Genomic DNA, 27,426 nt, shown 5'->3' on the forward strand with positions numbered 1-27,426 from the left:
AGATACGGCAACGGCGGAGGAGGAAAAACAACGGTGAAAAGCGTACGTGACGGAAAAATTCTGGGTGGTTACAGTATTCTACGAAAGGCTGATGTTGATCGATGATGAAAATGAGAAGCGGCACGGGATAGAGATCATAGGCTTTGTTTGGGTTCTTCGAGGTGAGAGAACTACCTATATATATAACCAAGGAAGACAGAATGGATCTGGACCTGGACCTGCAAGCTAGATCTCAACCGGCATGAGAAGAAGACGTGAACGAAGTACGAGCCCGACCACCTCTCTTATTATATCACCACGATTGACAACATCTACTACTTCTATCATTCCGCACGAGAATCCGCCAACCCCAAGAGTTGTCGGCATGTAGTAGTAAATACCACCACAAATCCCCTGATCCATCTCCTGATCCCCTCGTCACCTCACCCAAAAGAAACCCATCCTATTGGCTACCGAATTAATGCTTGCAAGTCATTCCTCATCTTCTTCTGCCGAGTTGCACAACGAGTTTCAACAACGGGATTGAAGCCGTTCCTCAAGCATTTCATTGGGTAGGAATTCCAAGACGCTAGGTCATGTCCCAATTTCACGGAGTGTATACCGGCAATGCATTCGAGAGGTGAGGTGAATCTGACTGGATTCTATCATATCTGTCTAATCTCCTTTCCCGTCCCCTCAGGTCTTTCCATCTCCCACTCATCCCTTAAAAGTGCATACAGCGTATCCGTCAGCAGGATCAACAATGCCAAACTCCACACCAATGTAATAGCGTAAAAGAAGTTTGCGTTTCCCGAACCAGCATAGATCCAAAGATGATGGAAAGCTGGACCTAACAGACTCGCGTAGAGTAGAGCTGCGAGTGCAGGGAATGTATATCTATGCGTCGAGCATAGGTCGAATACATGGCCTAGCAAACACAAACTCGAAAGCCACGCTCCGACATCTCCGGCATTGGCGTAAGGTTGGAAGACGGAGGTGATGCCCATCATGAGGATGATGGCGGCTAGGGGTTGTTTTCGGAAACGTAGGCAGAATGGGATGCTGTAGGAAAGCATGTGGAGCCAGAAAACTCCGAGGAAGAATTCTCGGAATGCATCGAACATTTCGATGAAGAAGTACCACCAGAGTCCTGGGTTTGGCGTGAGGTCCGGGAGGGTGAGGGGTGTTTTGTAGACGGATTCGAGGAAGGACCAGGATGGAAGGAGGGTTCTTGAGAGGATGAGCAGGAATGCTGTTGACACTGCGAAGGTTGTGATGAAGACTGCTGCGAATGGCAGCTTTGAAGGGAGGAGCTCTGGATTATGAGTAATCTTCGTGTTCTTTGCCGTGAGTGTGCCTGATGTCCCGCTATCGGTCTTTGTAGCACTGCCAGCAAGCTGGACACAGAACTGGTCGTAGCAGAAGAGACCGACTGGAGGCAGGAGGAGAATCGGACTGAGACTTGTGTAGCTCGCTATTGCCAGCGCGAAGGCTGCCGTCGTGATCTTCGCCTGACAAGCATGCTTGATGCTCAAGAGCGTGAAAAAGCTGGCGAAGGCTGTCGTCGGTCGTCCCAGGCATGCCAGAATGGTGTAGGGGTTGAATAGGTACACTGCCGCGACTGACGCAGGTCTCCAAGCTCGAGTGTGTCTAGGCGATGTGTATAGAAGTGAAGCTGCCGCCGCACCGGACTGTGCTATGTCGAATAGACAGTCCGCAGATAGTATGTCCAACGCCGTGTACAAGGCAACGCTGATTATGCGGCCGAGTGCGGTTGCTGGCGAAGGCAGCAGAGAGAAGAGAGGCAAGAATAGAGGCGCCTAGATCGTATCAGCAATGAATCTCACAGCATGTTTCTGTGCCTGACCTGGTGGAATATGCCTCCATCGTATGGATCCAGTCCTCTCTCATAGAGGAACAAGCCTTCCTGTACTGCGCAGTCTCAGCTCAGCTCCTGCCCGTGACTTAGCCTGTGTGGCTCAGAATGCATCCTTGTATCTCTCACATACATCTCTTGAAACTGTTCACTGGAGTAGAGATCTCGACTCTGCCGGTGAGGAGATCTGGCAGGCCTGGGAAGGTCAAGGCGAGGAGTATTCGCAGTGTCGCCGCGATTGTGAAGACGGCGGTCTTTGGGCGGTCGTTGTAGACCTGGCGGATGACATCCATATTTGCACAGACAGGATCATCGTATGCTCATTGCTGGCATGATATGCGCAGAGAATATCACGGCTCAAGGAGACACGTTCGGCGCTTTGGTGTGCGAAGCTCTCAACTTTGGAAATGACGCCAACTCGTCAATTTGCCCTTCAAATATTTGGTCAACGCACTTTTCAGAGGCACTGCACTGCACTGCACACACAGCGCCTACGCTATGCCAAACATCTAACGAGACTTATGCCTTGCCCTTGGCTGCAGCCTTCTCGAGCTTCCTTCGCTTACTTCTGAGCTTCTCAGACTCCTCATCCTTCTTGGCATTGCTGTACACCATCTTCTCGTACGCCTTCCTCTTCCTGTTCGACAACATCATCTTCGCCCTCTCCTTGGCCTCATCTTCCTCTCGCTCAGCTTTCGTCCGCCTGACTTGGGCTTGAGCCTTCGCAGCCTTCTTCTTCTCTTTGGCATCCTTCGGCTTCACTGTCTTTCCTAGAGCCTCTGCCTCCAGTTCTGCTTGGTGCTCTCTTGCCTCCCGCGTGGCCTCATCTTCCTCCTCGTCGTTATCGGTGAAGCCTCCAAAGTCATCATCTTCTGCGCCATTCGCCACATCAGACCCTGATTCATCATCAGAGTCGGCCAAATTCACGTCCATACCTTCTCCTTGTTCAACCTCTTGCCCTTGCAGAGTGCCCTCCAACTCCTCAGCTTCTTCGTCGTTTTGCACTCCATCAACCTCCTCGCCATCGCTGCCCTCCTCAATCTCGTCCTCCTCGTCATCCTCTTCAGAAGAGTCATCGGCGGCCGCAGCTTCGGCCTCGGTCTCCTGCTCAACAAGAGGCTTCGTAGGATCGTACTCGCCTTGCTTCGCCTTCACCCATGGACTCAGATGGGGCGGTAATGTGGCTCCAGGTGCATAGAGGTCGGCTCTCAAGAGCTGCCCGGCATTGATACAGTCCCAGACCCACTGAGGCTGCACGTACGTCCGTCCTGGCACACGCTCGTTGGCTTTTCGTATGGCTGCCGAGTCGTCTACGCCATCGTCAAGCATTGGCTCGTCGTCATCGTCCTCTGGTGGCGGGGATGGCAGAGGAATGTCGGGCCTATCCACAATTTGATGCGTAATCCTGGAATCATCTTCCGTACAATAGCTTCCGGCCTCGCCCTCAAGAGATGGGAACCCCACTCGCTTGCAACCAAAAGCCTTGAGGATGAATTCCAGAGGATGTCTTGGTGTTTCTCGGGAGAGATAGAAGGTGAAGGGTTCGAAAAGCTTGGCAGCTGTCTCAACATCTGCAGTCTTGGACGGCTGCAGGAGCGAGTCCGCGGTGGGATCAACAGATTCGAATTGATCGAGAGCAGTTCTGGTGCCATTCTCCGCTTCATCCTCGTCTCCTTGTAATGTTTGCGAAGTCATAGGCTCCTCTTCTGCGGGGAGCGACAGTAGCTTGTCGGCCTCTGCTTGTGTCTTCTCATTCGCAGCCACGTTTGACAGTTGCTGTTGCTCCGCCTCTTCTGAGCTGCCGTCCTTGTGTTCCAGTTGGAATGCGCCCAGTTCAGCGCCCTGCTCCTCGCTCTTGAGATCAAACTTTGGTGGGTACACCAGACCAATGCCCGTATACAGCCTGTAATTAACAAAGCCAAGCAAAGTGGTGTAAAATTCCACAAAGGTGGCCATGATGCGGAAGTCCACATCGCCTGCAGTCCTTTGCACGAACCTGTAAGGCACAAGCCAGAGGATGTCTTGTCCTTGTATCGTCGCCTGGTAGTATATTCCCTTGATTGACAAAAAGCTCTTTCGTAAGCTGTGGGTCCGAATCAGGTAGTGCTCGAATTCCATGGTCAATCGCTGACATTTCGCAATGATCTTGGGGGGCACATCGCTTGTGCTGGGTAAATTTGCGAAGAGGAACAGCATGCTCAGCGCATCGTCTAGATCTCTTAGTGCATCGACGAAGGTAGGACATCGCTCTTTGATAATGTGGTCCAACTTCATCTTTGGTGTAAGGTTGCGCTCGAGGCGCGAGGCATCGCTGACCTCATTACGACCAAGCGCTTTGCTGATCTTCTTGGCGAGTGCTTTTTGGTCGCGGAACTTGGCAAGGAGTGGTTCATGGAGGAGGTATTGAATGTCTTTGGTGTAGTAGAAGGTCGTCGACGGTGTGGAGGACTTTGACGCTCGTTTCTTCGATCGAGGCTCGCGCGGGTAGATGCCTTCGAAGTATATTAGTTTAAAGCATCTCTGGATTCTGAAAAGATCAAGTCTCACCCTTGAATATGCATAGTCGTCTGAAGTCTGGCAGAGATATCTGAAGCTTGCGAACTGCTTGCGAGCGGGTGATGTAGTTCTTCGCATTTCCTGACGTTCCTAAGCATGAGCGTTAGCATGATGACAGCTTCTACATCTCTGGATTGCCTACCCTTCTTCTTGATCTTGGCCATGGCTGCGACCGGAGTACAAAGTAGTCAAATGCAGCGGAAAGCTTGGAATTCTCGAATTGCTCTGCTCGTCGCAAAAAGTTCCAGATAGAGTTTTGGCTAGCGTGATCGCCTGCAGGGTTCACTCCCGAGCCCCGCCCCGACTCTCTCTCTCTCTCTCTCCCTCCCTCTCTCGACTCCAGGTCGACTACCTTGCCTCGCCTCGCTTCAACATCTCTGCGCCCCAAATCTACATACCAATCAAGACATCGACTCTATGGAACAGACTGGGCAATTCGACGTTTGCATCCTACACCACAGCCTCTTCATCATCGAATGACACGAAAGAAGATCTAACGCGAATTTGACCTGTGTCTAGCGCGTGAAATTTACCCTTCGAAGTTCGAGCAATGAGTCTCATGTCCTGTCAATTCTCTCCGCCACTTGATCAACTGCTCGGTCGTCGTTCGAGATGGTGCGGGGTGGAAGCTCGAAGGAGCTCCCTTGGAGCGAGCCGCCTGGGAAAGATAGATTCAGATCATTGATCGTAGCTGGAATAGGAGGCTGGTAATTTCCTTCTAATGTTGGTCATCGACTTCTTTCCGCTGTAACAATGATTCCCTCTCACTCCTTGGATGTCTAGCGATATGGAAGATATCATCGCATTCATTGGTACGCACGTACGTATCTTCAAGATTCAGATGTCGCCTCTAAGCTCTTCTTCAGGCATCGGAGCAATGGGATATGGCATGGCTGCGAATCTCAGAAAGAAGATGCCACGTGAAGCTTCACTATATGTGAAACGATCCGAATGCCGATGCTTGCACGCGATTCGTCGCAGAATTCAGCAGCCATAGACATGTCGGAATTGTGGGCACGACAAAGGAAGCCGCTGAGAAAGCGGGCACAATAATATCGATGGTACCACGATCAGACGATGCTAGGAAGATATACCTGGATCCTCAAACAGGAGTGATTGCCGCCGTTTCGAGTATTGATCTGAAGAACACACTGCTTGTCGACAGTTCCACCATAGATCCTGCAACCACGAGAAATGTCGGCGAGAAATTGATGAAAGCAGGCGTAGGTACCTACGTTGATGCACCAGTCTCCGTAAGATACGAGCTGAGTTTCCGCATCTTCACAAAGCTCTACGACTAATAACCAAGTTCAGCTAGGGCGGCATAGCTCGCGCGGCAGACGGTGGCCTAGCTTCATGATCGGCCACCCACCCGCTGCATCTTCGACAAAAAAGCGAATCCAGTCACTGATTCACCAAATGGGAAACCCTGGAAAGGTGTATTTCTGTGGCCCTCTCGGCTCAGGTCTGGCCGACAAAATCTCGAACAACTATCTCTCGGGCACATTTAATGTTGCCATCTCCCAAGCAATGTCGATTGGCATCCTCTCTGGTGTCGATCCCCAGACTCTTTTCAACGTGATCAAATCCTCATCCGGGCAATCTTGGATGGCTGAGAATCATCAACCTGTTCCAGGCTTAGTCGAGTCGGCGCCAAGTTCGCGAGGTTGGGAAAGGAGTTTGGGGCATGCGATGATGATGAAAGATCTAGGACTGGGAGTTGCGGCCGCAAAGGAGGTGGGCATTGAGCCGACTATGGGTGATAGAGCATTGGAAATGTGAGTTACTTGCTCCAGCTTGGTTTCCACATGCGCTGACGTGGCACGCTTCATTCATTTCCAGGTACCAAAGAGCTTTCGAGGATGATCATGTCAAAGACCTGGACTACACAAGTATCTACAAGCTGATCAACAAAAATCTAACGAACAAGCAATCAATATTAGGCATTTGTCAAGAAAACCGCTCAGGAAAGCTTGCCCTGCACCTTGATGTCTTAGTGAAACCAGATCAATGTTTCCAGCATAGAAGGCTCCATCGCTATACCCCAAGAGATCCTACCATCGTATTCGACCCTGCTCTCCGCTCTCCTTGTATCAGGCCAGCGACTTTGATCTGAATCAATGCGCCAGTGCTCGCCATTGATCCTTCGAAACGTCCATTTGGCTCTCCATGTTCTGTCTTCGATGTCGCACAGCAACGTTTCTTCACCACTACTAGGATCCAACCCAACCCTGATCTCCAAGCTCCCATATCCAACATTTCTAAAGGTGCCAGCATACTGGTCCAAAGGCAGCGCGAGCGACACCGTCGGCCTCTCCGGCAAATTCGGAAGCACCCTCTTAAAAGCGTTCTCGCACTGCAGCGAAAACTCTTCAAACAATCTCGGCACCGCCGCTTCACACTGCTCAAATCCCCTCCTCTCTCCCTCTCCCTCTCCCAACGCCGCGTCCAAAAGCTCAAACAAAAGCCCTTTGAGCAAGAACCCCGAAATATCCCCATTACTCAAAAACGTCGCTCCCCAAGAAATCTCCGGACAGAGCATCACCCGACTTCCACCCCCCACAACCCCTCCAGCATGATAATACACCCTTCGTCCTTTATAAACCCCAACAAACCACCCCAACGCATAATTCGCAAACCCGCCATCCAAAGGCACAGAATCCGCCCCTCTGGAAGTCGCCGGAATCCGAGACTTAAAAACCTCCTCCACAATCTCCTCACTCAAAGGCCCTCCTCCTCCTCTCCCAGGCGCCAGCAAACACCCCATCCACTTCGCAAAATCCTCCGCCGTGGAAATCACATACCCGGCACCCGTGACGCCCGATAGATCCATAAACGCCTCCTCCTTCAGCACCCCTTCGTTCTCACACCAAGAATACAACCTCGCCAAGTCTTCCCGCCGAGTCCCAGTGGTCTCTCTCAACCCCGCAAACGTATCCCTCATCCCCAACGGCTCAAAAATCCATCCCTGTAAAATATCCCCGAGATTTTCCTTCGCCACGACTTCCAAAGCGTGCGAAGCAGCCACATATCCCGTATTACAATACTCGAATCTCGTCCGAATCGCAAAGAGGGAATGGAGCGGCAGATTTCGCAAATTTCTCGTAATCAGTTTTGGAGTGTCCACGCCGTGAAATCCATAGGAAAGTTCATGACGCGTCATGCCGCTTCGATGAGATAACACATCTTCTAAAGTAACTTGCGCGGTACGGACGGGGTCGGAGAGGAGGAAGTCTTCGGGGATGAGGGACGCGAGGGGGGTGGAGAAAGAAATTCGATTTTTTGCGGGTTTGGAGGTGTTGGTGGGGGAGTTTATGTAGATTGCCCAGGCGGCGCAGAGCATGGCTTTTGTGGTTGAGCCGGCGTAGAAGAGGGTTTGGGAGGATTTTACTGGGGTGCGGGATTTGATGTCGGAGTAACCGTAGGCTTTGGAGGAGGTGTGGTTGTTGTGGATTATGGAGATGGAGGCTCCCGGACAGTGATGGCGTTGGAGGGTTTGGGTGACGAGGTGGTCGAAGGATGGGGTGAAGGGGGATTCTTGGTCTGGCATTGTGATGTGATGGTCTGAGGGTTTGCTGGTGGTTGATTTCTTGGTTGATCGGGTGAAAGTTTTTGTCGTTGATCCTCTAGTGGGATGCAGTCAGGAAGTGAACTTTCGTATATAAACAGCTGGAGCTGTCTTTTCTACAGGCAGACAGGCAGCTCCAGAGTGATGTGGGGCACAAGAGGCGATCAGCCTTTAGTATGCATTCTTTTGCGGAGTTCGATCTTCAACTCCGGTTTGCGGGTCGCTCGTTGATGGAAGCTCCACGAGATGCCAGCGTGTCCGTGGTGCGACTGTTGATAGTGGTACCATTCATTCACCGCTCCCGAGACTTTGCCAGGGTGTGGAATTAGGCTGATACATATTCGTCTGTATTCATTGGCTATACATAGTCAGCATCATATACAATCATTCAAAACCTTTCGCCCATGCGCAATTCTGTACAGCGCTGTCCCAGAACTCCTCGCTAAGCTCGCAAATGCAATGCTACTAAATATTCGACGTCTTCGCTCATCTCCTCACTCGTCGATCTGAAGATGAATCACTGCCAGCATCCTCTTCGTCGGTAGACGTGCTTTCGTCCCACCCGTCTGCTTCCAGACCTGCACTTCGAATACCAAAGCTCATCAGGAATCCAATGAATGAAATGCCGCCAAAGATTCCAAATGCCATTGCTTCTCCTTTAGGTTCAACATGAGTCGCGGCGCTGAAGAGTGAGCCGCTGATGAAAGGACCCACCGCACGTCCTGCTGCGCTGAGGGTTTGCGCTAGGCCATTGAGTGTTCCGAGCACAGCGTGTGATGGCGCACTATTGGTGATGAGCAGAAGTGCTGAAGTGAGACCGCCTACAGCGGCAACAGTCTTGATGAGGAGCACACCACCAAGCTCAACCCACAGCCACACCTTGCCCATTTGGGTGGCTTCATGGGTTCCATCGGAATTGTCCTTGTATCCTACCCACGGCATGAGAAGGAACGCCACCACGAAACCTGCGAGCCCGATACGATAAGTTGTCTTGTTGCCCATCTTCTCTCTCAACTTTCCAAAGATACCGACTTGGAAGATAATGGTCACAGATCCAGCAAATGCCAAACTTGTACCAATCTCTTCCGGCGACAGGTTGCGACCAGTTGGTGGTCTCGCTTCGGAGAAGATGGGATATAGTGAGTTGAAGCTCACGTTGCTCAGTTGAAAGATCAGGTACGAGATCAAGAGCAATATGGTGTCGCGATTGAATACGTCCTTTTTATCAAGCTCCTCCTGGTTGTGCGCGAAGAGTGAGGTTCTCTCATTAGGTTCGTCTTCGTCATCTTCGTCGTCGTCTTCGTCGTCGTCCTCATCTTCAATCACTTCTTCTGACGCAAGACGATGTCCGCCGCTCGTTGTCTCGAAAGACTTCTGCGCTCTTCGCATGTATGTTGGCCTGGAGGAGCTCGTGAACTGCCATATCCAAGCAAATAAGCTTTCCACTCGCTTCTTCAACGGCGGAAGCTCACCGCTTGTGTCCAGTGACTCGTTCAAGAAGATTGAAGTCAGCACGAAGTCGATTACTAGTACTCCAGCTGCAAAAAGATTTGGCAGCAAGTACGGGTATGGATTCGCCTTGCTCTTGTCAAATGGGTTCTGCCTGAAGACCAGTAGCCCGCCCACCAGCGGTCCTGTGATCCCACCAATTCCGTAGATCACTGGCAAGTATGTGAAGGCTCGACCCTGGTTCGAGCGATCTGTAATTTCTCCCAAACACGTACTGATGACGCCCTGGTTGCCATTCACAAGTCCCATCAACGCCTGCACCACTATCGCCTGCCATAACGTCTTACTGAATCCGAATGCGACAAAACAGGCAGCGGTCAAAAGCGTCCCCGTCAGCACAATTGGTTTCCGCCCAACTCTGTCCGATAACCAGCCCCACATAAAGTTGGTCGCGAATTGCGCCAGTGCGAATGCTGAAGCTATGAGGCCCACGTACATGCCTATCTCTGCCTCTTCCACGTCTGGAAATGATGCTGCCATGTCTGGAAGGTATGGAGAGATGCTGTTCAGTGCCGTCTGCTCTGCCAATGCGATCACGGCCAATATGGCGAGCTGAGCCTTCGGTAAGGGTGTTTCGTGGTGCGACTCGGAGTCATGGGATTCTGATCGACTGAGGTTTGAGGAGGACGGTGCAGGCGCGCCATTGGGTTTCATGTCCTGCTTGGGCGGCGGCTTTCCAGCGTTCTTGGGAGGCGCGGTGGGAAATGTCTGGTAGTGGATTGTCGAAGATGTGCGATGGTGCAGACTTGGTTTCTGGGCGCGTCTTTCGGAAGAAGAAGGCATAGTTTGAATTTGCTGCTGTGCAACCGTCGGGCATGGGCGGGCACTAGAGCTCGTAGTATCAACGATCTCTAGGCAGCCGTAGATGATACGAGATCGGCTCGGCAATGTCTGAGATGCAGGTCTTGCCGGCGTCTACATGTGGCTGCTCTGACTTCCAGGTGATTCTGTGCGCGCCAATGCTTCCAAGACAACGACCTCAATCCGCGTTCATCTTTCACACGCGACACAGACACAATGTCGTCGATCGTATCCCGGTATGACTGTGATATAGCGCTACCAATTGCACAGACGACGCCTTCAAAGCATCACGGCTTTCTCATCTTGGCTCTCAGGACATCTCGAATGCCATCTCTGGCCCCATCGCCCCAGGCTTCACTGATATCCAGCGGCGTGCGTCCCAATTCGTCTTCAAGGTCCGCATTTGCCCCAGCATCGAGCAAGAATTGCACAAGTTCGAGCGACGGCTTCTTCCCAAGAGCAGTACCCGACACAACCTTGTGCAAAGCGCAACCATTGACGCCCTCGGTCGCTTGATAGGGATCGGGAATCAAATCCAGGTCGGCACGCCGTATACCTTCTCACGCATGTATTTGACCACGTCAAGATCTTGATGGAGGGCCGCAATATGCAGCAGTCCGGCTTCATCAATGATCCGCGTGATGGACGCACCAATGAATGCATTTAATGCTGTCACGAATGAGAAATCTCCTAGATACATCATACATGCTGCGCGGGCAGATTCAAGGAGAACGTCTTAGGCTGTGAAAGTTTGGCTCCTTCAGCTCGAGGATGCACGAACACAATAATCTAGGATTCATCGATTCTTTCCAGGTTACCTCTCTACACAATAAACACTACCCAGGTATCATCTATCCTATACCCACCCTATCCACACCCATCTCCATCCTCAAACCCCCAACCCAAAAGGATTAAACTTCACCTCCTGCCCCAAATCCCTCGAACTCCACCCCAACCGCACCGTGAAATCCCCCTTCGGCAAAATCCAATTCTGGGCTTTAACGTCCCAAAAGCTGAGATCTCGTCTCGTCAATTCCAGCTTAACCTCTTCCCGCCTATCAGTCTCGACAAAGACTTTTTCAAAAGCTCGTAGCACTTTCACCGGCATGTCCACGAGTTCTCCATCGATGTCGCGGACTTCGGGAGGGAAGGAGATGTAGAGCTGGACGACGGCGGAGCCGGAGACGGGACCGGTGTTGGCGAGGGAGGCTTGGATTGTGGCCACTTTGGTGAAGAGGTCGGGGTTTCCGCCTGGGCCGCCACCGGCTGGTGAGGGTGGGTGTGGGTTGCTGGGGTTGAAGGTGGGTGGGTAGTCTGGAGTTTGCTTTGGTGGGGTCGAGGTTGCTTTTTCGATGTAAGGGTAGATGTATTTCTTCAGCTTTCGGAAGCCCTCTGGGAAGACGGCCGTGCTTGAGCCCGGGATTGTGTTATCAAGTTGCGGCGGTTGTAGGCCATCTGGTCGCTTGGCTGGTTGATTGCCTCTCACAGTGATGGGATTGACGAGGATGGAAGATAGGTGGAATTGCGTGTATGAAAGGCCGTATCCGAACTCATATCGTGGCTCAATGTTGTGTTTGTCGAAGTAGCGGTAATCAATGTCAAGACCTTCGCTGAAGTTCTGCTGAGGTACGATATGATTCGGCATTGTGAGGATCTTGCTTGATGGACCATAGTCATCTTCATTCTTCGCGATGGTGTAGGGTAGGCGACCAGATGGATTCACGTCGCCAAAAAGCACATCTACTAGAGCGTTGCCAGACTCCTCACCAGGAAGATGAGCAAGCAACACGGCCTTGACTCCAGGAAGGTCAATCCATTTTTCCAAAATTGTTGGTCCCACCGCGTGAAGCACGACGACAGTGTTGGCTGCAGAACCACTTGACTTTCCGCACTTTTCGGCGACTGCGGCGATGAGAGCATCGCCATCCTTTTGCACCTTCAATGCAGGCCGGTCGCCCTTGACATCACTCCAACTTAGAAAGCCTTCCCCTGAATCGGATGTCGCAAAGACGATACATAAATCTTGTTCCTCTGCAATACGACCCGCAGATTTCGCAGCTTGCTCACGATGCGCAGTGATGGCTACGGCATCATGGTCAAAGGTTGCATTTAGTGCATCGAAAGGTGCAACAAGATATGGGAAGTCGGAGGCGCCAGAGCCCCAGCCTGCAGCGAGCGTGTACTCGTTGCAGCCGCGATCAACACATGCATTTGGTCCTCGTGGGTTGGCGAAGGCGTCTTCACCAAAGATGCCGACTCTGACCTTCTTCGAGGAGCTTGTTGTAGACGTAGTTTGGAGAATGTTTGAGCCGTCCTTGCTGATGGGTAAAACAGAGTCGTCGTTCTTGACCAGAACGATCCCCTCTGCAGCAATTTTCCGCGCGAGATTGTCGTGGTCTCCGCCTTCAGTGGTGTGTCGGACTGGCACAAACTTGTTCACGACGCCTTTCTCCTTACTTCCAGGTGAGCCAGGGTGCAAGATGTCAGTCTCCTTGTCACTCCAGCTGCTGAAGGTGGCGGCACTGCTCAAAGAGTTGTTGCCCCATTTATTCTTATCGTCTTGTCCAAGCTGATACCAAGCAGCGACAACTCGCAGGACCATGTCATTTAGGCGATCCATGGGCACCGAGCCATTCAAGATAGCGTGTGTAAGTTTGCCACCCCAAAGCGTCTCGCCATCCTGCCATCTAAGTCCATCTCCAGGCATGCTCATGTCCAGACCAGCTAGAGCACTCGCGACGCCTGATCGCTGGGCCAGCCAGTCGCTTTGAATAAAACCTTGAAAGCCCATTTCATCCTTGATGATGCCGTTCATGAGCTTGCTGTTCTGGCAGGCGTATGAATTGTTTACCTGGTTGTAGCTGCACATGACTGACGCAACACCAGCACGGATGGAATCGGCGAAGGGCCATGCATAGAGTTCGTGCAGAGAGCGATCATCGATGTTGGAAGAGATGGCGTTCGGCGTGCCCCATTCCCATGACTGTCTGAAATGTTCCTGCTCATTGCCCACGAAATGTTTGGCTGTCGCGATGACGCCAGAGTCCTGAATGCCGCGAATGGTTTGCGCAGCTGCAATGCCTTGGAGTACTGGATCAGACCCGAATCCTTCCCAATTTCTGCCTCCGGCCGGAAGACGACCAAGCGGACCCATTGATGGTCCGAGGATTACATTGATGCCTTTCAGTCTGGCCTCAAGACCATGCGCCTTTCCTCGCTCGTACATTAAATCCTTGTTCCATGTTGCGCCGACGGTGATGCCTGCTGGGAAGGAGCTCGCGTTGTCAACGAATCGAAGACCGAGAGGACCGTCTTGTAAGCACAAGCTTGGAAAGGCGAGCCTGTCAACAGGCCCAGTGTTGCCTACACATGGCCCCATGGACCAGCCCGTGCCTGTAGTGATGTTCACCTTTTCCACCAATGTCATCTGCTTGACCAAGTCCGCAGCCTTCGCATAGCTCTCTTTCCAGGATTTGAGCGTGCCGCCCTGTGGTGATGGATAGCATGGCTCTGACTGACCGTCTTCAGGAACACCTCCCACCTTAGTTACCCAGAGCCCACCAGCGCCAAGAAGTAGTATCAGTGTCACAAAGAACAGTCCAACTAGCATACAGCAGAAGCGGCTTGGCACCAGCCAGTTCTGCCAGCTGGGTTGACGCTTTCCGCTGAGCCATGCTGGTGTTCTTGATTCTTCAACGAGCGGATCGAGTTTCTCAAGCTCGCGGTCTGAGGCGTCTGATGATATCGAGTATCGGTCGAGGAAAGGGCTGGTCTCTGGTCGGTCCAGCTCGTAGGACTCGGGAGGTTTGAGAGGCATGGTGCATCGATGCCCTACACCATCGATTGTATCGAGATTGTGGACGCGGCGTGACTGCAGCTTCGGCCGATACGGTAGCTGTGTATGTCAATGGAAGATGTTTCAGGACAGTAGTAGCCGCCGACGTGATGGATCAAGGAAAGTTTGTTTCAAAAGGGTTTGCTGAGTATTTGTGACTACATTCATGTGAACGGGGCGATTGCTCCAAGTGAGGAGGCATGTGACATATGACAGCCGTGCGACTGCCGCGTCGTGCAAGTCGTGGCAATGGCAGCCAGACGTGAGATCCTTCATCTTCAGGAGGCACGAACAGTGAACAGTGACGATGCTGATCGCTCCCGCATAAGAGCCCTGCAGCTGCAGCGGACTTGGCTCCGTTCCCTACCATCACTCTTCAGCTGCCCAACTCTCTTTCTCTAATCAAGTCTGCTTCATCAACGTATACGACAAATAACGGACTCTCACGTCAGGGCGATACCTCACTGCAGGCCAGCACATCAATGGAAAAATCCCGGAGAGAGAGAAATCGAGTGTCTTAGCCATCTCAGCAGATACCATAAACCTCATTTCTCACTCGTCCTCCAGGTTTTCGACTTCGCCTAGGTCAGTCCACTCTTCGTCTTCCTCCTCCTCCTCCTCCTCCTGATCATAGTCCGCGAATTCTGGATTCAGCTCCACAGAACCAACGCCTTCCTCTCGCTCCCCAACGACCTGCCCCCTTCTAACCGCGCCATTGAAGAACTCATTCTCGATCTTGACCGGCAATTCCACCATCATTGATGAGTCCAAGTCCTTTTCGAAGAAACCAAGTTCCACTTTCCCACGCGATTCTAATCCCGCAATATCCTGCTCCATCCACTGCTCGAACCTTTTCTCTCTGAAATTCTCCTCATCAACACTACCTTCCGATGCCCTCCGCATAACCACCCGCTCACAAGGCGACGTCGGCGAGATCGAGATAGAATGCACACGTTTCGACTCACTACTACTCGAAGCCTGAGTTTCAACCGGTGAAGCATGAGCATTAAACTGCCATCTTTGCCCCTTAGGAGGAGTTCTCATTCCGCGCTTTTCCAGCATCTTCGTGACGCGCTCGAGTTTCTCCAGACTTTCGCGATCTAGACGCGCTGCCAATTCGAGGCGAGATTTTGTGGAATTTTCTAGACATTGGAGGGAGGTGCGGTCTGAGATGCGAGCGAGGCGCTCGAGGTAGGCGGTGCGCGCGGCGCGTTGCATGGCTTGGATCTCGGGGGATAAAGAGGTTTGAGTGGTGTCTTGAATGACTTCGTCTAGGTAGGTGTCGAGTGTGTGCGTAGGAGGTGGGTCAGCGTGTTGTGCTTCTCGGCAATGCTGGTTGTCTTGAGCTGGCGGCACATTTGTGGTCCACTTGAAAGTAGTGAAGAGGCTGATGAAGAAGGAGGAGTTGAAGTATGTGGATAAGAACCCGTAGGAGGCCACCCTCTGTTCGAGGCCAATGGCCATCTTCGATGTTGCTGGTTTGCGGTGTTGTCGGCAAGAAGTGAGCAAGCTGTTGGATTTTGTAGAAATTGAAGCTGGCAACTGGCAAGAAGTTGAAGAAGTGGAGTCATGCATTCAGAAGTGAATGAGTTTGCGATGCGGCCTAGCCGTTGGAATTGTTCGGCTTTGCAGCTGCACTAATTGTGCAGCTTCACTCTGGGGATCCCAGGGCACCACATGCGGCCCCCAATGCGTCCAGATCTAGTTGCGTAATTACACACGACTGGACTCGAGCGTTTATGGTCTAGTACTACTCTCGTGTAATGTCTTGAAGTCCGACTAAGGTCCATCGTGGTCCTGGTGGAAACGCTATTAGGTGCCGACCAGATCAGCTCAAAGGCCTTGTGAGTCGCCTCCGGCTTCCATTGTATGACTGGGGTGAACTGTTCTTATTCTGGGATGTCATTTGGGCCATTCTTCCATTTCCCGCTCTCAAGCATTCTGCATCGCATCTTCTCTTCTTACCCGCAGCCCAGCTCATCACTCATTAATCACATATTGATGCAATGGCGGCCGCCTCCAAGATCCTGTTGGCATGTTCTCGCCAGCTGCTCTTCACTCATCGGCTTTCAAGCCACAGAAGTCCGTGCCCAAAACTGTGTCAATCCAGAAGAAGAATCGCCAATACAAGCTGGCTCGGTGCCAGTCGAAGGAGCCGTCCTCTTTTCGCGGCACGGCGCTGCCGATGACCTCGCTTGCACCAATGATGGTTGACCAGGAAGCTTTCGCTGGCTTAGCTGCGAAGATCTGCTTTTGTTCTCGCAATCCTTCCGGTATGGTGGCGCCTTCGATTCTTCGCCCTCTTCGGACCGTCTGTGGATGCCCACGAGGGGCTATCGACCGCGCTTGAAACCCACTTGCAGCTGGCGTAGGCGAGCTCGGACTTTGGGGCCGATCTGGAAGACCACCGCGTCCGCCATTGTTGAGGGTTGAAGAACTCGCCGGAGAGTCGTCTCCTAGAGGAGCATTCCAAGGCGGTCGTCCAGACTGCGTTGCGGTGGCTGACGTTGCGGTCGTCGATGATCCGTTGGGACTACCATCGGCGCCAGCATGGCCTACCAAGAACGTACGTGGCAACTGTCCTTCAACATGAACTCCGCCTTGAGTAGCAGGAACAGCCTCGTCCACAGTCGGTCCTGCCCCCGTGTAGTATTGCGCAGAGACATTGTAGCCTTTGATGATATGCGGTTGTCGCGAGATGGCGAGATCTGCCGCCTGACTAGAATCAAAGGTGACCTTAATCCAGTGACTGCCGCCGCGATATGTGTTCTTTTTCCGCATCGCTGCGCGCGACAAGCTCTTTTGCCTGCCCAGTGATCTAGTGGTGTCGAATCTTGCTCCGGGTGGTGCCCTCTCGTAGTCTTCAAGGATACTGCCGCCTGAGACACGCTCATAGAAGTCGATAGCTGCCCACTGCATGTTCTCTCCAAAGCCAAATATGATGACCTCTGTCGGCTCGCCATCCTGCGCAACGGCGGCAGGCGCTCTCGATGCGGGTTGTTGTGCAGTAGCAGCATTCGGATCTACTTCGCCTAGTGCATCTCTGCCATCTCTTCGAGTGTCTTCTTTCGGGACCACCGTCTTCATGGAGCCGAAAATGGCATCTTCGGCAGCGATGTTCTCGGCGCGTATCCTGTCCTCCTCTCGTCGCGGCTCCGCTGTCTTGCTTCTTGACCTCGATGCCCTGCTTCCTGTCCTGCGCATGCTCCTGCCAAATGGCCCTCTCTCAAGGGGTTCACGGCGCTCGGAATCTGGTGCTGGTGTGAGAGTGTTGCCATATTCGTAGCCCCATGGTAGCCGTCGACCAGTGGCATCCACAGCGCGTTCTGCTTCTGGGACGGCGTGCACCTGCATGCCAGGCCGCTGATTCCGTAGCGCTCCGTACATGTCGTCGAGTGGAAATCGGCAAGGCTTCGAAGGTGGCTGCGTTGCTGTGCAGCAGCTGAATGGGATTCAAGATGGACCAAGGATCGCGTCTGGGCGCGATTGCCAAGCCCGGCCACGGCTAAACTTTCACTTTCCAGAAGTTACACTTCGGCCAAGCTCTCGGGTACAAATTCCCTCCCGAACTTAAGCAAGCGCGAGGCCACACCTCCGCCCGCTCTCTCCTCACGCGCGACACGATTCCATTCCTTCCAGAAACTCGATGCTGCTTGCTTGATGAGGCCACAATGAGCAGTGTGTCGTCTGGCAACAGCCAGGACACCTCCAAGACCCCGCGCAAGAAGCGCGTCCGGAACTGGACCAAGGATGACAGGGCCGCACACGCCGTCATCGAGAAATCGAGGCGCGAAGCCTTTAACGAGCAACTCTTGCTGCTGGCCGGTCTTCTGCCGAATCTCGACGGCGCGAAACCTGCCCAGCTCACAAAGCACGTGATTGTCGCCGAGAGCATCGAACACATTCGCGCGCAGACGGCAGCCTTTGACGTCTTGACCGAGCAGGCCGTGGCGGTGGCGCGTGAGCGACAGGCCCTGCTCGCCGAGGTGAATCAATGGCGATCGACCTGTGGCATGCCCGCCAGACAGGCTGAGGCTCAGCCTGGTCTGCAGCCCTCCGACAGGCTGCCGATCATTGCAGAAGACCTCCCACTCCATCCGGGCAATCTGGCAAACGACCTCCCATTCGGCCACGCACTGCAGCCCGCCCACAACGTCCAGCCATCGCAGACGAGTCCATCACAGCCCACGAACGCACAGGCTCACCATTTGGGCCCGAACGCCCTGCACAATATGTCCATACCACCTGCTGAAGGAAGTCAAATGTATGCTGGAACAGATGTCGATCTCTATCAGCCACAATCTATCCAATACATGCCCTATCCCATGCCACAAACTTGAGCCGCCTTGATACTCAGACCTCCTGGAAGGCTTTCTCGATCTTCGCCTTGCTTTCAAGCAGACCGCCTGTGAACAGCTCGAGCGCATCCTTCAGCCTCTGTTTCGTGACCGGATCGCCTTCGATCGCCTTCGCCAGCTCTTCTCCATTGTTGGCCAGATAGTCGACCTCTGTGCTGGCAAGCTTCCAGTCGATCTTAGCCGCCCAAAGTGGATCGACTTTCGATACCTCTCTGAGCCGATCGGGTGTGCTGTAGCTGGTATAGAATCCAGATGGCTGAGGCTTTGGCCTTCCTTCGCCAGGTTGCTTGGTGCCGTCATACTGCAGACCTGCCAGCTCGTCCAAAACCTGAGGCGAGATTGTGGCGGAGTGGCAGCCATGCTCGCCAGCTGCCATTGCTTCTTTGGCCGTAATGAAGCTAAAGTTCATGTCAGCGGGTACGGGGAATGTCAGGCACTGGAAAGTGTCCTACCTGGCTTGTTTAAGCAGTGGCTGCTCCTTCCCAGTCTGCTTATACAGCTTCGCATACGTTTCTAAGATCTGAAGCGTACGCGCAGACATTGGGTGCTCTCGTGCAGGATCTTCGACATTCGGCCACAGTTTGAGGTCATCATGCGCCTTCACCTCGTTGAAGTATGGGCTGATGTAAAGGCATTCCGCCTGACTGGCCGCAATGGCTTGAGGGAGACCAAACAAAGCTGTTCCAAGAGTGCGGATCCCTTCCTTCTTGAGGATCGGACAAGCATTCAGGGCTGGGCCTGTGGAAGGAATCTTGATGCAGTATCGATCTTGAGGGATACCAATCCTCTCGAATTCTTTCGCATACGCTCGAGCAGAGTCGAGGACCGCTTGGGTGTCATAGGCCTCGTTTGGGTACACTTGCAGCAGAACTCGGCCTTTGATATTGTCGATATTGTGCTTGCACATGGTCACCGCCTGCCCAGCTGTCAGCTTGGTGCGAACTCCGGCTCATTGAAGCACATCTTACAATTCGAGTGTATGCGGCTTTCCAACCCTCGGACTTCAGCTCCTTACAGATGTCATGGAACATCTGCTTGTTGTCTGGATGTGACATCTGCTGATTGACCCAGAGGTTGTTGCTGGTCATATCATTGGGTGTGATCTGGAGGTTCTTCGAGTATGTAGGATCCATCCACTATAGCGATAAACACAGTCAGCAACGCGACATCGTGGAAATTGCGTTAAGCGTATCGTTACACTCACATCTACATCGACATTGAGCTGCTCATCCAACTTTTGCAACCACGTCTGAGGCATCTTTTCGAACAGATTGAGGGGGGGATTTTGAAATTGAGGGCACGAAGTTGAGAGTGAGAGAAAAGTCAACCCGGATGGTCCATCCTTAAGGGAAATCGGGGCCGGTGTCTTTCACACGCTGCGAAAGCGCTTGGTCACCGCACAAGGGTTCAGTAGCTCTACTGCACAGCCGGAGGTCGACGTGGTGCAGCACACGTGGTGCAGCATCTGTATACCGATTGATCGCGCGAATGACTACCCTATGCAGTAATTCTGCACCTCACTGTACAGGTCTTGCATGAGGATCTCGGCCCGGGTGGATCACATTGTAATATGATTGTAGGTCCTGCACAGGCTTCTGCTTTTAGTCCCGGCCGACTTGCTCTGCCCATGTGTCAAGACTTTGTCCTGCACAGGCCTTTGTGGCACAAAGCGGGGACAGCCGAATGCCATGCACGACCCCAGATGGAGTACATTGTGGGGAGACCAGGATGTCTCTTCGCTATACCAGAGCAGACACGACCTTGCAAGGACAAAAACGATCTCGGCATCACAAAGCGGACCCAACGCAAGTGTTTCATTGGTGGAGATACATGTGACCAGGCTCTTGAGTTCAGATCCATGGCATGCTTCATTCAACGCGGCCCGAAACGGAGTTGGCATCGCAAGACCTCACCTGTCTGAACAGTCGTTGAACTGCCGTCTAGAGCGTATGTGGCTGAAATTATATGAACTATGTCATCTCCTCATCGGTCCATTGAGTTCTTCCGTGCAGCTGGCATTGTGCTTTGCCCATAGCTCCAGTGATCTGTCTCTAGTCAGCTTCTCAGCATCAAACCACCATAATGGCCGAATCGGAAGGTCAAAAGAAGAACGATGCGAAAGTCGAGCATCTCGAGTTCGAAGGCGTGCTCGAAAGACGCCAGAATCCTGAAGGCAAGATCCGCAATCCACTGGCCGATCTGACCAGACCTGAACTCGAACGTCAAGTTGAAGGCTTCTGCGAAACCTATGGTCTTCAAGATAAGCTCGAGCTCTTTCAAAGAGCCGCTCTCGTCGCTCAACGCCCAGACGACTTTGAAACTATCGAAGAGCTCACGGTCGAGGACAAGAAATGGCTTCGCTTGGAGAAAACGAATCGCTGGAAACTTCCTTGGACGCTGTATCTCTGCATAGCAGTAGTGTCCCTCGGCTCAGCCATTCAAGGCTGGGACAACACAGGAGCCAATGGAGCCAACCTCTCCTTTCCCGAAGAATTCGGTATTGCGGACAATGGATGGCTGATCGGAGTCATCAATTCTGCGCCAACTCTTTTCGGCCTCGCATCAGCCTGGGCAGCAGATCCCGTCAACAACAAGTTCGGTCGACGAGGAACCATCTTTCTCACAAATCTTTTCGTCGTCTTTCCGGTTCTAGCACAGGCCTTCACGCACACATGGCAAGAATTGATGATTTGTCGACTCTTCATGGGCATTGGAATGGGTGTGAAGATTTCCACGATTCCGGTCTACACGGCTGAAGTTGCCCCTGCGAGTATTCGAGGGGGGCTTGTGACGAGCTTTCAGTTGTGGGTCGCTTTTGGCATTCTGGTTGGTTTCAGCTCGAATCTTTGGTTCAAGGATGTTGGGAAGAATGCTTGGAGGTTCCAGCTCGCTGCGGCTTTCGCACCTGCTCTGCCGTTGCTGTTCATTATTTGGCTGTGTCCTGGTGAGTTGTCTACAGTACATCACGGTATAAGGGCGAGGCTGACTTGGTAATATAGAATCTCCGAGGTGGTATCTGAAGAAGAATCGATACGAGAAGGCATTCCGTTCTTTCTGCCGGATTCGAAATTCCGAGCTCCAGGCTGCGAGAGAGATGTATTTCGCACATATTCAGGTCCTGCAAGAGCGAGCAGCATTCGAGGGCAAGTCTATCGCCCATCGAGCTTGGGAACTCTTCTCCGTCCCACGGATTCGCCGGGCCACCGTCGCATCATCTTGGATCGTCATCAGTCAGCAGTTCAGTGGCATCAACATCATGGTAATACAGTCTTCCATCATCTTTGACTGATCACCAACTGACTATGTGTGTCTAGGCCTTCTACTCCTCAACAATCTTCTCAACAGCAGGCTACAACGTAACACAATCCCTCCTCGCCTCCTGGGGCTTCGGACTCGTCACCCTCCTCTTCGCCTTCCCAGCAATCTACACAATGGACACATTCGGCCGCCGCAACCTCCTCCTCCTCACATTCCCCAACATGGCATGGTGTCTCCTCGCCGCCGGCCTCTGCTTCCTCATCGACAAAGACAACAGCGCACGCGTCCCTTTAATCGCCCTCTTCATCTACATCTTCTCAGCCTTATACGGTCCCGGAATCGGCCCCATCCCTTCAATCTACTTCTCCGAAGCCTACCCCCTCTCTCACCGCGAAATCGGCGCAGCTTTCACCATCTGTGTCAACAACGCTTTAGGAAGTGCTTTGGGACTTACTTTCCCTTCACTCCTCGCTAAGATCACCCCCACCGGAGCTTTTGGGTTTTATGCTGGTCTTAATATCATCGCCTTCGTCGGGATTTTCTTCATTGTGCGTGAGACCAAGCAATTGAGTTTGGAAGAATTGGATTATGTTTTTGGTTTGCCTACGTCCAGGCATGCGAACTATATGGTTAGGACGTGGTTGCCGTGGTGGTTTAGGAGGTGGGTGCTTTGGAGGAGGGATGAGGAGTTGGTGCCGCTTTATCGGAGGGAGGGGATGCATTGAAGTGATTTCAATGAATGAAAATTGTGATGAAGCGTGTGCCAATTTTGAGTTTGTTTCTGATACATACTAATACAATTTGATGATGCCATACATGTACATCCCATCTAATCAACAAAACGCCATGAACGCCTGTGTTTTTTTTCCCCGATCCAGCCTTGAGCAATGAATGAATAACCCAACCCCAACACCGCCATCCTACCAGACAATTTCTCCCCAATCCATTCCGAACCGCCAGAACTCAAACATCCAAAGCCAAGCTCATCTCATATCCCAATCCAATTCCTTCCATTCATTCAGAAAGAACTTCGCGTTCTGGTTCCGGTGTTATTTGCACGACGAGAAGCAGCAGATCGCGCCAACACCCGGTCAACAATTTCCTGATCCGAGAAATTCTCCAATCCAGTACGAGGACGAGGAGCGTTCGGGGGGTTGTTCGCATTCCGAGCTTCGATTCGCGCCTGCATGCGTTCCCACATCGCAAGAAGTTGTTCCGTCGTCAACATTTCCAATCCTTCTCTGAGCATGCGTTCGTTAGCAGGCGGATGAGGATTCGGATCATCGAAAATCGCCCTCCGACTCCCCTTCGTCCCGAATCTCGGACACCCGTTTTCCTGACCTGCGTCCCAGTGTCCACGCGAAGATTTTTCTCCGCAGATGAAGCAGAAATCTGTGCGACAGAAGGCGCAGCGCACGCCGTTGCAGCCGTCTTGTAGAGACATTTTTACGCGGCAGGTGGGGAGGGGACAGATTTGGTAGTCTAGGCCTTGGGTTAGACCTTCGAAGGCGTTGTCTTCTTCTTCTTCCGTGGCGGGGCATTCGTGGGTTGAGGATGAGGACCGGGGTTGGGAGCAGCGGGTGCATGTGAGGTGGTTGCAGGATTGGCAGGGGATGGTGGGTGAGGAAGAAGAGAGGAGGGTTTTGGTTCCGAGGAAGTGGCCGCAGGGGTGTTGAGTCATGATGGATGTGCCGTTGCGGTTGCGTTTGCCGGTGGGAGTGTCGTCGATGGAGTTTTTGCAGTAAAGACGAAATTTGACTGGGGTGGTGTATTCTTCTTCTTTGCTGCGCCAGGAGGTTAGGAAGGCTGGATCGAAAAATTCCGGATAGTGGCTTGGCTCGAGGACTGTAGTCCCGTATTTGACGGGGTACTTGCTTTCGTCCTTGAGGGCATCCTGGAATTGGGGAACGTAGCCGGTCTCGAAGCAGTCGGAGCAGAGGTGGTCGCCGGCGACCTGGACGTGCTTGTCCGTGCAGTCATCGAAGCAAGCAGCACATTCGATATGCTGAGGCTGGGAATCAGGCTGCGATGCGCCTGCTGAGTTGTTCGGGCGCCTGTCTGACGTGGTGAATGATGTGAAAGGGTTGATGAGTCTCTCCATCTTGTGCTCGTGTTGGCTAGAAATCTCTTTCCTTCGCGCGTGATGGGTTCGTTTCGTAGGTGGAAGAACGTTGTTGAATCGAGTCTTGTCTCTCAAGATCGGGATTCCCGTGATTCTGTGGTTCTGGGGTGGTTGCCAGACTCTACTGAGGCGGCGACGTTTTATTAAGTCGGATTGCAACAAGTGAACTGGCTTTGCTGTGGATTTAGTGACTGTAGGTCAATGAAACAATGACATTGAACCATTGTGAACAACGAGATTGGAATCGTGACAATGGTCGCCATCCTTTGTATCGAGGCGGTTGTCATCATGAACAATGCCTTGTTCAGCATACAACCGATCGCAACAGCGTAGCATTCGCCCATAGTAATACGCTGAGCTGATATTGCGGTAGCAAGCGAAAGAGATGAACGCGTTTGAGTCTGGTAGAGGTCAGCGTACATTACTCAACTCATTCGAAATGCCTCTTTTGCAACCATTCGCACTCAAGTCCAGTGGTTCATAGCCTACCGCGTCGCTAAAGAATGTAAGAACCGTGAAGTCCGAGGCAAAATGATTTCCGCGTCCTTTGAATGCTTTCGTATATTACAACAAAACTTATTAGCCACTATGTCATGAAGGTGCCTGCTTGCCCTTTGCTCCCAGCAATGCATATCGGTAAAAAGAGACAAATTTCCACCCATCCCTTCTTGGAAGTCTCTCAAGTGTATAGAGCATCGCAAAGCACCAATGTGGACTTGCGCCTATAGAGATGCTGAAGCAGCAGGCGTCTTGACCATTTCCAGTTTCAAGCTCGACCTCAGTGGAGAGAGGTGCGCATCGAAGCAGAACAGACAGCTTTGTCGATAGGCAAACGGTAGCTGCTGGTTGTGGGTCACCAATTGGAACTTCAGAGCTTGACCTCAAAGACCGAAGCGAGACCGCTGCAAAACGTGTGATATCAAGTCTTATTGTTTGCCGCAGACCGAATTTCAGTAAAGTCTTCGAGACTCATGTCACCGGTATCAGGATAGCAGTCGAGCACACCACGTAGAGCAGAGTAGTAGGTAGAAGACGAGAACAAGCGCATAATGTTCCGATCTTGAGACCAACGAGACCAAGGTCAGTGTCGCACTCATGGACAGACAGGCAATCGAGAGCGTAACCAAACGCGGGTATCATCGACAGAAGGAGATTCACCAGCCAGGAGGGAGAGAAGGTCGCAACATGCTCCAGAGCGAGCACCACGGCAGTCATCGATGTATGTCACCCTCACGGCATGTTCAGATGTGTTCAGCACTGAGCTCAATCGCTTACTGCGTTCCGGGAGCGCCGCCGCCACCGCCGGCCATTTGGGCATACCATTGCGCATACCACTGCGCATACGCGTCATTACTCTGGGCTTGCGGTTGTTGGCCATTCGACGCTTGCTGTTGCGCCGGCTGTTGCGTGGGCATTTGGAAAGCAGGCATCTGCGGCGGTACCTGCGGTGCGGCTGCACCCATGTACTGTCCGTAACCTGGCACTGGAGGCGGCGCTGCTGATTGTTGTGAGTATGCATCATACTGCGATGCTCCACGGTCATGGCCACCGCCGCCACCACCACCACCACCACCACCACCATGCCCGCCGCGTCCGGCAGCAGCATCACGTTGGCGCACAGTCTCAACCTTCTCCCAGATGATACGCTCTGCCTCTTCCATGGCACGAGCGGATCCTGCGAGGTCGATGGCACGAGTCACATCCGGTGGCTTAGGTTGGTTGACGTTGATCTTGCAGCCGCTGGTGCGCTGCATATCCTTGATCGTCTCGCCACCTTTGCCAATGATCATGCCCACGGCTTCCGAGGGGACACGTATAGTCTTTTCAATAACATCACCTCCGCCACCACGGCCGCCGCCTCCGCCATTTCTGGCGTGGTTGCCTTGGCCTTGGTGGTTGTCATAGCCACGGTCGCGCATGCTGGCAGTGGCATTCGCTCCGCCACCGGACTGTCCGCGGCTGTCAGACTCTACGATCTCGAGAATTAGTTCCTTTGCGACAGCTGTGGCGCGCTCGCTGCCAATCAGATTGACAGGTCGCAGGCCATTGACGCTCTTGTTTTCACCGACGATGTTCACATGGCATCCTGATCGCTCCTGAAGGTCCTTGATGGTCTCGCCGCCTCGCCCAATAATCAAACCGACAGTCTTGTCAGGCACCATGATCTGCGTGCTAGCTTCACCTTCTCGGAGTGCTGGAAGGTTCACTTTGGCTCTGCCTGGCATTCCAGGAGTGTATGCACCCTTCTCCTGAGCAGCAGGAGTGCCGCCATTGTCCTCGATGATTTGGAAGATCGCGGCTTTCGCAGCTTCCCTTGACCGCGTGGAACCAGAAATTGTGCATTGTCTCTCCGCAACGTGCGAATCCTTGGCCTGGATGAATTGCACACGGGCGCCGGTTTCAGATTCTACCTTGCGCAGATTCTCACCGTTACGGCCAATGATGAGTCCGACCAGGCCAGACTTGACGCGGATGGTCTCGGTCTCGCCTTCGCTATTATTATTGCGATTGTTCATGGGTTGCTCTCTGCGACCGCCATAGCCGTGATCCTGCGATGGCGACCGTCGGTAGCTTCCCCGACGTGGATCTTCGCGCCGTTCATCACGGTATGGGTTTCCGCCGTAAGCGTCGCGTCGAGGAGGAGAACGTGAACGAGAGCGTGAATCGTGTGGAGGTGGACCACGTCTTCCAACCAGACGAGGATCTTCGCGTGGTGTCGCTTTGTCATGTTAGGATCGTGACATACTCAGCCTCCATTGTACATACCTGACTGTTGTCGCGGGTCGTAACCTTGAATGCCACGGTTCTCGGCAATGCCACGCGCTTTGGCAATCGCGTCTGCAATGCTGACCGAGCCGCTGCTCACAGGCTTGATGCCACTCAGGTCAAGACTGCCAGTATTCGAGGGTGGTGGGAGATAGCTCGCTTGCTGCGGAGGCGCGCTCGATTGCTGTGGTTGCTGCGGCATTACCCCTGGCGGCGGATATCCAGGTGGCAGTTGCTGCACTGGCGGAGGCTGTTGTTGTTGTTGTTGAGGTGCCGCGGAAGGCTGAGGCGGGCCATTTGGCTGCTGCTGTTGTGCTGTAATGGATATCAGTCGCAATGCTGGCACGCGCATTGTGTACACAAAGGAGACATACCCAGCGCAGCCAGAATGCTTGAGATGTCGGGCGCCGACATGCTGGCGCGCGATCGTGGGATTGACAATCAGACTCTCAGATGCGCGCGTTCGAGTGCCGAGTGATAACGAGCGTGGTGATGGGGTCGGGATGCAAGAGGTTGCATGCGAGAGAAAGTGTGTGTCTGGCAGAAGTTGGCAGGTTCGGAAGGAGGAAGCTTTCTTCCAAGGACAAGGGCAAACGCGATTCAACGTGGTCTGTGCTTGCCTACAGCTCAAACCGCAGGCGAGACACTTCACTTCACTTCACTGGCCACAACTCACCCATACGATACATCATTTCCAAAATTGGCACAGGCTCATTGACGCGTTTCCGCTGTCTCTGATAGCCACACATCAAGATCTGCCCTCAATTCGCCCCAATTTTTGCCATCGAAGTCAACACC

The 27,426-nt window shown here is 52.9% G+C and overlaps 12 protein-coding genes across 12 annotated transcripts; 2 read left to right on the top strand and 10 right to left on the bottom strand.

The window, feature by feature from the left end:
* Positions 1 to 644: 644 nt before the first annotated feature.
* MYCFIDRAFT_32437 (uncharacterized protein) lies at positions 645 to 2,148 on the bottom strand (the record flags this gene model as incomplete). The annotated part of the gene is made up of 4 exons (XM_007921727.1): positions 645 to 1,310; positions 1,383 to 1,799; positions 1,847 to 1,911; positions 1,989 to 2,148. The coding sequence occupies 4 exons, from the start codon at positions 2,146 to 2,148 to the stop codon at positions 645 to 647; spliced, it is 1,308 nt and encodes a 435-aa protein (XP_007919918.1).
* Positions 2,149 to 2,374: 226 nt separating this feature from the next.
* MYCFIDRAFT_63576 (uncharacterized protein) lies at positions 2,375 to 4,575 on the bottom strand (the record flags this gene model as incomplete). Its single annotated transcript, XM_007922082.1, has 3 exons — positions 2,375 to 4,347; positions 4,403 to 4,501; positions 4,554 to 4,575. The coding sequence occupies 3 exons, from the start codon at positions 4,573 to 4,575 to the stop codon at positions 2,375 to 2,377; spliced, it is 2,094 nt and encodes a 697-aa protein (XP_007920273.1).
* A 623-nt stretch (positions 4,576 to 5,198) lies between these two features.
* On the top strand, positions 5,199 to 6,193 carry MYCFIDRAFT_185924 (uncharacterized protein; the record flags this gene model as incomplete). The annotated part of the gene is made up of 4 exons (XM_007924064.1): positions 5,199 to 5,223; positions 5,278 to 5,331; positions 5,393 to 5,664; positions 5,726 to 6,193. 4 exons carry the CDS (start codon positions 5,199 to 5,201, stop codon positions 6,191 to 6,193), a joined length of 819 nt encoding a protein of 272 aa, XP_007922255.1.
* A 211-nt stretch (positions 6,194 to 6,404) lies between these two features.
* Positions 6,405 to 7,961, bottom strand: MYCFIDRAFT_78475 (uncharacterized protein; the record flags this gene model as incomplete). Its single annotated transcript, XM_007922320.1, has 1 exon — positions 6,405 to 7,961. One exon carries the CDS (start codon positions 7,959 to 7,961, stop codon positions 6,405 to 6,407), a length of 1,557 nt encoding a protein of 518 aa, XP_007920511.1.
* Positions 7,962 to 8,465: 504 nt separating this feature from the next.
* Positions 8,466 to 10,271, bottom strand: MYCFIDRAFT_63575 (uncharacterized protein; the record flags this gene model as incomplete). The annotated part of the gene is made up of 2 exons (XM_007922081.1): positions 8,466 to 9,265; positions 9,323 to 10,271. The coding sequence occupies 2 exons, from the start codon at positions 10,269 to 10,271 to the stop codon at positions 8,466 to 8,468; spliced, it is 1,749 nt and encodes a 582-aa protein (XP_007920272.1).
* Positions 10,272 to 11,178: 907 nt separating this feature from the next.
* MYCFIDRAFT_32170 (glycoside hydrolase family 3 protein) lies at positions 11,179 to 14,106 on the bottom strand (the record flags this gene model as incomplete). Its single annotated transcript, XM_007921724.1, has 1 exon — positions 11,179 to 14,106. The coding sequence occupies one exon, from the start codon at positions 14,104 to 14,106 to the stop codon at positions 11,179 to 11,181; it is 2,928 nt and encodes a 975-aa protein (XP_007919915.1).
* Positions 14,107 to 14,676: 570 nt separating this feature from the next.
* MYCFIDRAFT_193589 (uncharacterized protein) lies at positions 14,677 to 15,588 on the bottom strand (the record flags this gene model as incomplete). Its single annotated transcript, XM_007924065.1, has 1 exon — positions 14,677 to 15,588. One exon carries the CDS (start codon positions 15,586 to 15,588, stop codon positions 14,677 to 14,679), a length of 912 nt encoding a protein of 303 aa, XP_007922256.1.
* A 2,889-nt stretch (positions 15,589 to 18,477) lies between these two features.
* On the bottom strand, positions 18,478 to 19,615 carry MYCFIDRAFT_33116 (uncharacterized protein; the record flags this gene model as incomplete). The annotated part of the gene is made up of 3 exons (XM_007921740.1): positions 18,478 to 18,880; positions 18,935 to 19,398; positions 19,451 to 19,615. 3 exons carry the CDS (start codon positions 19,613 to 19,615, stop codon positions 18,478 to 18,480), a joined length of 1,032 nt encoding a protein of 343 aa, XP_007919931.1.
* Positions 19,616 to 20,564: 949 nt separating this feature from the next.
* MYCFIDRAFT_32642 (uncharacterized protein) lies at positions 20,565 to 22,465 on the top strand (the record flags this gene model as incomplete). Its single annotated transcript, XM_007921730.1, has 3 exons — positions 20,565 to 21,426; positions 21,482 to 21,741; positions 21,797 to 22,465. The coding sequence occupies 3 exons, from the start codon at positions 20,565 to 20,567 to the stop codon at positions 22,463 to 22,465; spliced, it is 1,791 nt and encodes a 596-aa protein (XP_007919921.1).
* Positions 22,466 to 22,758: 293 nt separating this feature from the next.
* On the bottom strand, positions 22,759 to 23,841 carry MYCFIDRAFT_78469 (uncharacterized protein; the record flags this gene model as incomplete). Its single annotated transcript, XM_007922319.1, has 1 exon — positions 22,759 to 23,841. One exon carries the CDS (start codon positions 23,839 to 23,841, stop codon positions 22,759 to 22,761), a length of 1,083 nt encoding a protein of 360 aa, XP_007920510.1.
* A 554-nt stretch (positions 23,842 to 24,395) lies between these two features.
* MYCFIDRAFT_202048 (uncharacterized protein) lies at positions 24,396 to 25,145 on the bottom strand. Its single transcript, XM_007924066.1, has one exon. It carries the CDS (start codon positions 25,075 to 25,077, stop codon positions 24,832 to 24,834), a length of 246 nt encoding a protein of 81 aa, XP_007922257.1. The 5' UTR covers positions 25,078 to 25,145; the 3' UTR covers positions 24,396 to 24,831.
* MYCFIDRAFT_78468 (uncharacterized protein) lies at positions 25,134 to 26,830 on the bottom strand (the record flags this gene model as incomplete). The annotated part of the gene is made up of 3 exons (XM_007922318.1): positions 25,134 to 25,215; positions 25,387 to 26,566; positions 26,629 to 26,830. 3 exons carry the CDS (start codon positions 26,828 to 26,830, stop codon positions 25,134 to 25,136), a joined length of 1,464 nt encoding a protein of 487 aa, XP_007920509.1.
* Positions 26,831 to 27,426: the final 596 nt, after the last annotated feature.

This window comes from Pseudocercospora fijiensis, assembly GCF_000340215.1.
Source record: "Pseudocercospora fijiensis CIRAD86 unplaced genomic scaffold MYCFIscaffold_1, whole genome shotgun sequence".
Lineage (NCBI taxonomy): Eukaryota > Fungi > Ascomycota > Dothideomycetes > Mycosphaerellales > Mycosphaerellaceae > Pseudocercospora > Pseudocercospora fijiensis.